General features: G+C 46.1%; 1 protein-coding gene across 1 annotated transcript; it reads left to right on the top strand.

The window, feature by feature from the left end:
• Window positions 1-934: 934 nt before the first annotated feature.
• Window positions 935-7,451, top strand: LOC128054661 (purine nucleoside phosphorylase). The gene is made up of 6 exons (XM_052647308.1): window positions 935-1,057; window positions 3,060-3,229; window positions 5,436-5,539; window positions 5,745-5,920; window positions 6,012-6,202; window positions 6,928-7,451. Exons 1-6 carry the CDS (start codon window positions 1,047-1,049, stop codon window positions 7,143-7,145), a joined length of 870 nt encoding a protein of 289 aa, XP_052503268.1. The 5' UTR covers window positions 935-1,046; the 3' UTR covers window positions 7,146-7,451.
• The last annotated feature ends 2,819 nt before the right edge of the window (window positions 7,452-10,270 follow it).

Genomic DNA, 10,270 nt, shown 5'->3' with positions numbered 1-10,270 from the left:
ATTTTCTGCTGATGGGTGGGGCTGTGCTCCCTCCTTGTAATTTGGCCTGAAGCAGCCTAGAGTCTCTCTGGTAGGGCTATATGTTTTTCCAAATCCTATAACCTCCAGGTTAGCCTATCCCCAGTGAAATTTGCTCAGTCTTGTTCTACTCTTTGTGACCTATCAGATAACCATGTCGGTGTGGTCACTCACCGAGAGCCAGATATGGTGGATTGCGAAGTCAAGCAGCCCTGAGGAATACCCTAGCTGGGGAGTTCACCTTTCAGTGTCACATGTTCACGGGGTTCCCAAGCGAAGAATACGGAAGTGATTTGCCATTCTCTTCTCCAGTGCATGGCCTATACAGTCCACGGAATTCTCCAGACCAGAATACTGGCGTGGGTAGCTGTTCCCTTCTCCAGGGGCTGTTCCCACTCAGGGAGCAGCACCCAGGTCTCGCACTGCAGGCGGATTCTTTACCATCTGAGTCACCAGGGAAGTAGAATGGACCCTTTTTCCTTTGTTCAGGAAGGAACTCAGAGAGAGGCTACTTAATTTTATTCCGAGTTTGCAGGGTCTAGGGTTAAGATTTTTCTCTTTTCAAATCTCTCCTGATTTGCTGTAGACACAGTCAGGAATGGGGTTGCAGACAGGTGGTTAGAGGCTGTCCTCCGGGACTTCTAGCCCTCTTCCCGCACAGGCTTCCGAGCTGGAAACCCGACGTGCTGTAAGGACTGGGTGCAGAGACACAACACTGGATGCTCCCACCTCCCTCCGCCCCGTCTCCCCTAGCCCCTCCTCCTAAGGTAGAGTGCAGCTCGAGAAAGATACTGTGGGTGAGCGCCTTGCCCAGGGCTATTGAGTCGGGGCGGGTCACCATGGAAACGAGGCCGGCTGCGTACTCGCTTGCCATTGGCTGGGGACTCTGGCGCTGGGGATATAATGAGCCAGCGCGGTGCAAACAAGTGTGCTGTGTGGATAACACTCGGTGACAGAAGCCAGCTCAGCTCAGCGAAGCAGATATAAACCGAGAAGGGCAAACTCATTCAGAGGGCGTCTTCGGGACCATGGAGAATGGGTAAGGCGGGGACCAGGCCCAGGGGGTCCAGGAGGCCCCTGGAGAGAGGAAATGGCTGTCTTCGAGCCCTGAAAACACAGCACTCTGGGTCTCGAGAGGGCCAAGAGAGGGAACGAGTGCCCCGGAGATGCAGATATGCCTGCACTGGAGCCCGCTATCAGGGGCAAGGCAGCAGGGCGGTGGTGCGGCCGGCCCCGGCAGAGGCGCGCGCGGGAATCGAGCAGGGTGGCGCCGCCAGAGCAGGAAGGGGACAGGCTAGTAAGCCGTGGACTACTCCTTAAAGGAGCCGGTGTGTGCGTGCGTGCGCCGGGCCACGCACTTACTGAAGTGAGTATAGAGAGAGCGTGCTCCTCCACCCACGTATCGGGGAAGAGGTCTTCTGAACCCACGTGCTGCTCACAGATTCCGATTCGAGTGTGTAGGGAAAGCCGCGAGGTACTTTTGGTGCCTATATCTAGTGTTCGTCCTTCCAAGGAGAGAGTACTCCTCGTCCCTCGCGAACACTTCTCTTCCCTCCAAGTTGGAGGTCCAGTTAAGTTGCGGATGGCCTCTCCAAGAAAACGAAATTCTTACTCATGAAACTGAACAACAGATTCTTCCCATTCCCTGCCACCTCTCCCTCAGCCTTACCCTCCCACCCCGCACTCTCTCGCGCCCTTGCCTTTGAAAACCTTTATTTCTGCTTTTGTCCTTGAAATCCCTACCCAGCATTAGGGATCACAGTGGCTTTAGGGTGCCCAGGGATTCGGGGCGCTCTTTTTTTTTTTTTTTTTTGCTTTTTATAAAAGAAATTTATTTGCACGTAAATAAACACATTTTTGTAATGTTTTGGGAAAAAAATCCCACAGATTTTTGTCTACTTTCGGGGCGTTCTTGGGATATTGATGGCTAATGAAGAAGTCCTGTAAGCTGTGGCTCCCACGTGCTTGATGGGCCAGGGCTTAACAATTATTTTCCTTTCCTTTGCACCTTTTGGGGATGATATTTGATTCATTTTTACCATCTCACTCTTCTCTCAGCTCCATCTTCCTTTGACCCCAGTTCTGTTGCCCCCACCCTGTCCCTTGCCCAGCTACTTGTTTGAGGGTAGCCCAGTGTATGGTAGAGTCATCTGGTTTCCAAGGCAGTACTTTTGAAAAAAAAAGAAAAAGGTTTCCTCTGGAGGTTTGTTTGGTTAGTTGTGTTCAGCTCTGTCACACCTCAGTCTCCCCACCTCCCTTCTCCTTGTTTTTTCCAGATAGGTATGAGAGAATTGGACTAGAATTGTGAGAAAAATTCTCAGTTGATTGTTGGGGATGTCTGGTTATGTCTTTAGGTCTCTGAAAGGCAAAGGACCTTGGATCTTGATGAAGAGAAGGAAAGATGGGAGAAGGCAGGGAGGAAAAATATAGGCAGGGGGAAGAGATGTTAAAAAAAAAAACAAGGTTCAAGTTCTGTGGACCTGTACCATGATTTTATGGACTCAAAGGTCTTTCGAGCTTGTTAGCAAGTTTTTAATTCCTTTCAAACAGAGCTTATACAGTAGGTGAGGCCAATCACATTTCCTTGCTTTACCCTAGAGGAAAGAATTTGAAGCACAAGTTAACTTGCTTAAAAAGACAAAATTGGGACTAGAATCCAGATAGAGTTCTGCTTCCCTCTAGGCCAGAATTATGAAACCTGGTTCTCAGATGAAAATTACCTGAGGCACTTTAGTAAGAAGTGTAGATTCTGGGGCCTCTCCCCAGAATGATCAGTCTGTAGAGGTGGGCTCCAGAGTCTATAGTGTTCACAAACTGCTGCTGAGAAACTTACACAGCCAGTTCTCCCCCAGCCCTTGACAAGCAGAACTTGGCCTGGATTTGCTTCTTTGTGCAGTAGCTTGTTCTAGCTCTTTGGCCAACTTCTGTATCCCCTGTCATCTTGGTACCCCTGCCAGCCTTTCTACACTGAAGGTTATTATTTTATGATACCCTTGGGTTGGGAGTGAATCTCACTTTGGTTTTCCATTTCTTCCCCCTAGATTTACATATGAAGATTATCAAGACACTGCAAAATGGCTTCTGTCTCACACCAAACACCGACCTCAAGTGGCAGTGATCTGTGGTTCTGGGTTAGGAGGTCTGATTAACAGATTAACTCAAGCCCAGACCTTTGACTACAGTGAAATACCAAATTTTCCCAAAAGTACAGGTACTGGCAACGGGAAGAGGGGATGAGACTGAGGGATACTGATGGGATTGTGATGGGAGGTCAACGCTTCTATGCCTGATCCTGGGTATCCTAGTAGCATTTGCCGAGCAACAACTGTTGTGAGAGAGGGAAAAAAACCCTACAAGAATCAGAATGACTTTAGAGATTCCTCCAGTAAAAACGTTTTAACACCATGTGTGTGTCACTGGTACTGTATGATGACATATTTCCTATGCCTAATGACTCAGTTCCTTAAAGCTTTACAACACTTCCCCTAGACATCCTTTCCCCCCACATACCGTGGTCACCACATCCTCAGACACCTCACTCATTTCTTTCAGTCTGCATCCCATGTGGAGAAAGAAGTGCCTGTGACCTCCCGGGACAAAGTCAGCCCCCCACCCCCACCCCACACCCCCACCCTCACCCTATCCTGTGTGTTCCTACCATTCTCAATCTCCCCAGCTCTAGTTCCAGTCCTAGAATAAGGCACACACTGGTACATACCAACAAATGAACACACTGGCTGCCGTGTTCTTGCAGACAAATACCCAGGTAATATATGAAAACACAAGACTTGGTTCACACTGACCTTTGTTGGGGGTGGGGAAGGGCCCCCTATGCACAGTGGAGCTCTGAGGCATCTGAGGAGAGTGTATCCAGCATCTCAATAGCAGCCAGAAGGCTCCAAGGCCAGACTTCCCTGGAAGTCCAGTGGCTAACACTCCCCAGTTCACTGCAGGGACTGGGTTCCATCCCTGATTGAGGGAGTTTCTCATGCCAAGGGTGAGGCTTAGAGGAGGGTCAGGTGAGAAATGGCCTAGTTTACTTGTTCAAGGACAAGGGTAGTTTATTTGATTTAATTATTAATTTCTCAGGACTAACTTCTGTTGGTTTATTATTAATTTTTCAGATTGTGCCTTCCTTTCTCTTTTCCCTGGAGAGTTAAGACTTTTAACAGATATTTTTCATTCCCTTTGGAACAAGACTAGGAGACCAGAGCAGGGAGTGGCAATGGGGTTGGAGAAGGAAATAGTAGAGAGAAGGGAGTGCAAAGTTTTCTCAGGGAGTAGTGACTTTGGCTCCATCTGCCACTCTACCCAGTGACAAGGGCACTGCACTCAGTGAAAAGTGGTTAATATCTTTAAACTTTGTCAATTTATTTTTCATACTCTATTTGGGTTTTCCTAACTGTATCACCTCTGCTCTATTACAGGTAACTTTTTCATATGCTCCTCAATCTCTGAGTACCCTCTGAACTCTCCCTCTTTGTTTTGGTTGTTCTCCCAGACCATTGATTCCCTTTAGAAATGGTAGATGAAAGAAATAGTAATAATTGTTACTATGTCTGTGTGAGGAGTTATCTTTGCAGTCCCATGCCCCTACCTGTCACATACAGGGCATGTATTCCCACAGGACTATCTTGTGAGTCACAGAAACGACTTGTATGGGTCCAGTGTTGGCCCGTTTCCTTGTTCATAGCCTTTTTAGGAAGCTAGGCTATACCATGAGCTTCCTTTCATGAGTCAGGAAGCATATAGCTTAGTTATGGTCATAAGAATATGCATTTTGAGAGTTTTGAAAATTTTGGAAAAGAGGTCTGTGATTACGACACTCACTGCATTCATTATTACGCACTTAGTCTGTTTTTACCCACTGTTCTATTACCTACTTATTTCTTTTATTCTCTTGCCTTATGACTTTCTCATTCTTTTAAAGTTTCTTTAAGAAGTAACTGGTGTATATTCACATTGAACATCTTTCCCCCATCGCCCTAATCTCAGAGTGTACGTGTATCTAAGTTTATGATTACTTTCTGTCTCCCCCACCCGTGGCTTCCCTGGTGGTTCAGTAGTAAAGAATCCACCTGCAGTACAGGAGACCCTGGTTCAGTCCTGAAGCTGGGAAGATCCCCTGGAGAAGGGAATGGCAACCTACTCCAGTATTATTCTTGCCTAGAGAGTCCCATGGACAGAGGAGCCTGGCAGGCTATAGTCCACAGGGTCACAAAGAGCTGGACACGACTGAAGCAGCTGAGCACACCTCCAGACTTAAACTTTCTGAGAGTGGAGAGGATGACGTTTTCTATTGGTTAATTATACTCTCACATGTTGAACAGAGTGAGTCGGGCCAGTGTAGGTGCTCAGGGGATATGTGTTGTATGAAAGCATCATTCCATGCATTTCCTTCTCTTTTCTGCATACAGTGCCAGGTCATGCTGGTCGACTGGTGTTTGGGATCTTGAATGGCAGAGCCTGTGTGATGATGCAGGGCAGGTTCCACATGTATGAAGGCTACCCGCTCTGGAAGGTAAAACAGAGGCACAAGCCTGACTGGGTCTGGAAGAAGGGACATAGACCTCTCTCTCCTATTTTACTACCTAGCTGCTTAAGCAAGGTAGATTTTAGGTCCCCCCACCTTTCTCTTCTTTCATGATGTATGTCATGTTTTTCTGCTTGGGTGTATTGGTAAAATTTTAAAGAAAACTCTCTGATGTTTATTTTTCTCTTCTAAGGTGACATTCCCAGTGAGGGTTTTCCGGCTTCTGGGTGTGGAGACCCTAGTGGTCACCAATGCAGCTGGAGGGCTCAACCCCAACTTTGAGGTTGGCGATATCATGCTGATCCGTGATCACATCAACCTACCTGGTTTCAGTGGTGAGAACCCTCTCAGAGGGCCCAATGATGAAAGGTATCTCTCCTGCTTCTTTTTGTTTAGATGGGTCAGCTTGGGAGAGCTCGCTGTATTCCATTAATCTGAGATAATCCAACCTGTGCTCTAGGTTTGGAGTTCGTTTCCCTGCCATGTCTGATGCCTACGACCGGGACATGAGGCAGAAAGCTCACAGTACCTGGAAACAAATGGGAGAGCAGAGAGAGTTACAGGAAGGCACCTACGTGATGGTGGCGGGCCCCAATTTTGAAACTGTGGCAGAGTGTCACCTGCTGCAGACACTAGGGGCAGATGCTGTTGGTGAGAAGGGGAACTTGGCTGGTGGCTTCATAATTTGGGGGGACTTTTTTGTTTTGTCTTTTTTTTTTTCTGGCTGCTCTGCAGGGCATGTGGGATCTTAGTTCCCCAGTCGGGGATTGAATCTGCAGTCCCTGCATTGGAAGTACAGAGTCTTAAACACTGGATTGCCAAGGAACTCCCTTGACTTGGAGGCTTGAAGAGAGGATCCTGGTAAAATAGGTTGGAAAAGAGTAAAAGATTGTAGCTTTAGATGATACACTGAAGTAGGGGTCTGCTTTAAGGGAAGATTGAATTAACTGACTTTAAAGGTGATTGGGAGGTTTGCACTGTAGCCTCAACCCACCACCCAGCACCAAGGACTTTAACCAGTGTAATGCTAATGTGAGAACTGTCCATTGTGTGATAACTGTTTTTGATTATTTTAACAAAAATCGTAGGTACCTTCTATACCTCTGGCTGGAAAATAGAATTGCAACATTAGAATTGACTTTAAAATGATTACAAGCAGAGATAGAAATAAAGCATTGCAATATTATAAGAAATGTGTAAAGCCCCCTGAAGCCCAAATCTTTTAGATAATACAGAGCAACCTAAGCTTGACACTAATTTAGCTGCTTCTTTGGATGTTTTCTTAGTGTCGAATTGTCAACGAGGTGGTGAATGGAGGTGAGGCTAAGGGTCATTTGGGGATTCTGACAGTTTATTTCCCTCTTTCTTCACATCAGGCATGAGCACGGTACCAGAAGTTATAGTCGCAAGACACTGTGGACTTCGAGTCTTTGGCTTCTCACTCATCACAAACAAGGTCATCTTGGATTATGAGAGCCAGGGGAAGGCCAATCACGAGGAAGTACTAGAGGCCGGGAAGCAAGCTGCTCAGAGATTGGAGCAGTTTGTCTCCATTCTTATGGCTAGCATTCCACTGTCCCAGCACGCCAGTTAACCAGCCCCGGCGTGGGTTGGCCTCTCCATTATGGGATCTGAGGAGCTGCTACCTACTTCAGCCCTTGCCGGAGTCACGTGCCTCTGCCTTAGTTGGCGGCAGAAAGGAGGGTCACCTTCCCTGCTTCTCCCACCAGACCTTACTGCTGCTGAGCCCTCTTCTGGTCAGTTTGTCATCTCAAAATGATTTCCACTCCTATTCCTCTTCAAGAACTGGAGCCCAAGCCCCAGCACACATCCAGAGATTTGGTTTGGGGCCCTCAAACTCAGACAGTAACTATTACTGGCTTAAGATGGTCCTGTCACATTCCTCGGGGCTCAGTTCTGCCTCAGAGCACTGGAGACCACACTGGAAATAACCTATTCCTTTTGGATTTTTATGCTATTGTATTTTGAGAATAAAGAGAAAGATGAAATAAATTTCTTCATTTTTATGTAGTTTGGGATAAGGTTGGGATATGGACCTAGAGTGACATGAAAGCAATCATGAGACCTCATTTTGTTTGACTCTGTTGCTTCTCAGACAGCGAAGAACTGAGATGTGGTTTTATGTGAATTGAGGGTAGGATGAAGCAAAGGCAAAGAGGTGAAAGTGAGAGGACGTGCTAGAAGATAAGGAAAGGCTAACTTCTGGCACCTGATGGCTACTTCCCTCGGATCAGTCTTCCTCTGCCCCTTTGCTTTCTGGTAGTTTCTGTCTGCTCGTGAGTATCTGAATTAGTTCACTGATCTCAGCTTGTGTTCCATCGTTGCCACTTCCTTGTTAAGTCCTAGTTGTATTTCCTATTGATTTCCTTCAGTTCCCTCACCCAAACATCTGCCATAATTCACGGCAGCCATACACTCCTTCCTTCCATTCTCACAGTGCAATGGCAAATCAAATACCCTTTTCTCTGCTGCTTGCCATGCCACTGCTGATGAGAGTGCTGCCAGCCCTTGCGAGGCTGACTCATACCCTGGCCTCTCGGACCACCCCCTTTCCTCCTATTGCTTTTTCCTGGACATTAGCCTTTCTTTTCAGTCTGCTTGATCAGAACCTCCCCGTGACATAAGCCCAGGCTTGCCTCGTTGGCTCACTGAACTCTTTGTGCTTCTCAGTTTGCATTCAGCTGACTGGCGTGTTTGAAAGACATACTACTCCCACCTCCTCAGGCCTGTTTGCCTTTTGGGAGAGGGTAGAGCTGGGGGAGCCTCCAACAGTGGTAACATTTCAATTAGTAGTAGTATAATGTGGAAGAGAAATTTTGGCAGGAAAGCTTTCCAGAACTCTTATAGATAATCCTTTGTTTGGTAACTGACCTACTTAGCTGAACCCAACACAAAAAGCATTCTGGAGGGGCACTATGACTATTCTTCCTTTCATCCATTCTTCTTTTCATCAAGTTAGTGAATACTTGTTTAACACTGAGCTAAGAGAATGTTAAGTTCAGAATATAAAAATGATCTTTTCCTCTCAAGGGCCTTACAGTTCCCTACAGACATTTTGTTGTTCAGTCTCCAAGTGGTGTCCGACTCTGCAACCCCAGGGACTGCAGCACACCAGGCTTCCCTGTCCTTCACTGTCTCCTGGAGTTTGCTCAAACTCATGTCTGTTGAGTCAGTGATGCCGTCCAACCAAATCATCCTCTGTTGCCCCCTTGTTTTGCCTTCCATCTTTCCCAGCATCAGGGTCTTTTCCACTGAATCAGGTTTTCACATCAGGTACCCAAAAGCTTCAGCTTCAGTATCCATCCTTCCAATGGATACTCAGGATTGATTTCCATTGGAATTGACTGGCTTGATCTTACAGTCCAAGACACTCTCAAGAGTCTTCTCCAGCAACACAATTCGAAAGCATCAATTCTTTGGTGCTCAGTCTTCCTTATGGTCCAACTCTCACATCCTTACATGACTACTGGAAAAACAAGTAGTCTTTGACTATACGGACCTTTGACTAACTTTGGCTAGAACTTTTGTCAGCAAAGTGATGTCTCTGCTTTTTAATATGCTGTCTACTTTGTCATAGCTTTTCTTCGAAAGTGCAGGCATCTTTTAATTTCATGGCTGCACTCACTGGCTGCAGGGATTTTGGAGCCCAAGAAAATAGTCTGTCACTGTTTCCATTGGTTCCCCATCTAGTGATGGGCAAGTGATGGGACATCTGCATATCTGAAGAATTGCTATTTCTTCAGGCAATCTTGATTCCAGCTTGCATTTCATCCAGCCCAGTATCATATGATGTACTCTACATAGAAGTTAAATAAGCAGGGTGAAAATATATAGCCTTGATGTACACCTTTCCCAAGTTTGAACCAGTCTGTTGTTCCATGTCTGGTTCTAACTGTTGCTTCTTCATCCGCATACAGGTTTCTGGTAAGGTGGTCTGGCATTCCCCTCTCTTCAAGAATATTCCTCAGTTTGCTGTGATGCACACAGTCAAAGGCTTTGGTGTAGTCAATGAAGCAGAAGTAGATGTTTTTCTGGAATTCTCTTGCTTTTTCTACAATCCAGTGGAGGTCGGCAATTTGATCTCTGATTCCTTTGCCTTTACTAAATCCAGTTTGTGCATCTGAAAGTTCTCAGTTCACATATTGTTGACGTTTGACTTGAAGGATTTTGAGAATTACCTTGCTAGCATGTGAAATGAGTGCAGTCGTGGGGTAATTTGAACATTCTTTGGCATTGCCCTTCTTTGGGATTAGAATGAAAACTGAGCTTTTCCAGTCTTATATCCACTGCTGAGTTTCCCAATTTTGCTGGCATAGTGAGCGCAGCACTTTCACAGCATCATCTTTTAGGATTTGAAATAGCTCAGCTAGAATTCCATCACTTTTACTAACTTTGTTAATAGTGATGCTTCCTAAGGCCCACTTGACTTCGCAGTCCACCATATCTGGCTCTAGGTGAGTGACCACACCGTCATGTTTATCTGGGTCATTAAGATCTTTTTTGTATAGTTCTTCTGTGTATTCTTACCACCTCTTCTTATCTTCTTCTTTTAGGTCCATACCGTTTCTGTCGTTTGTTGTGCCCATTTTTGCATGAAATATTCCCCTGTTATCTCTAATTTTCTATTTTCTATGTGCTCTGCATAGAAGTTAAATAAGCAGGATGAAAATATACAGCCTTGATGTACATAGAAGAGAC

Source organism: Budorcas taxicolor, chromosome 10 (assembly GCF_023091745.1).
Source record: "Budorcas taxicolor isolate Tak-1 chromosome 10, Takin1.1, whole genome shotgun sequence".
NCBI classification, from domain to species: domain Eukaryota; kingdom Metazoa; phylum Chordata; class Mammalia; order Artiodactyla; family Bovidae; genus Budorcas; species Budorcas taxicolor.
The sequence above is the reverse complement of the archived record's forward strand: the minus strand, read 5'-3'. Positions and strand labels throughout refer to the sequence as shown.

Bases quoted from the DNA above. Each gene is read 5' to 3' on its own strand.
- LOC128054661 (XM_052647308.1), top strand. The intron at 5,540-5,744 runs GTAAAACAGAGG...TTCTCTTCTAAG, and splicing joins AAGGCTACCCGCTCTGGAAG to GTGACATTCCCAGTGAGGGT. The intron at 6,203-6,927 runs GTGAGAAGGGGA...TCTTCACATCAG, and splicing joins ACTAGGGGCAGATGCTGTTG to GCATGAGCACGGTACCAGAA.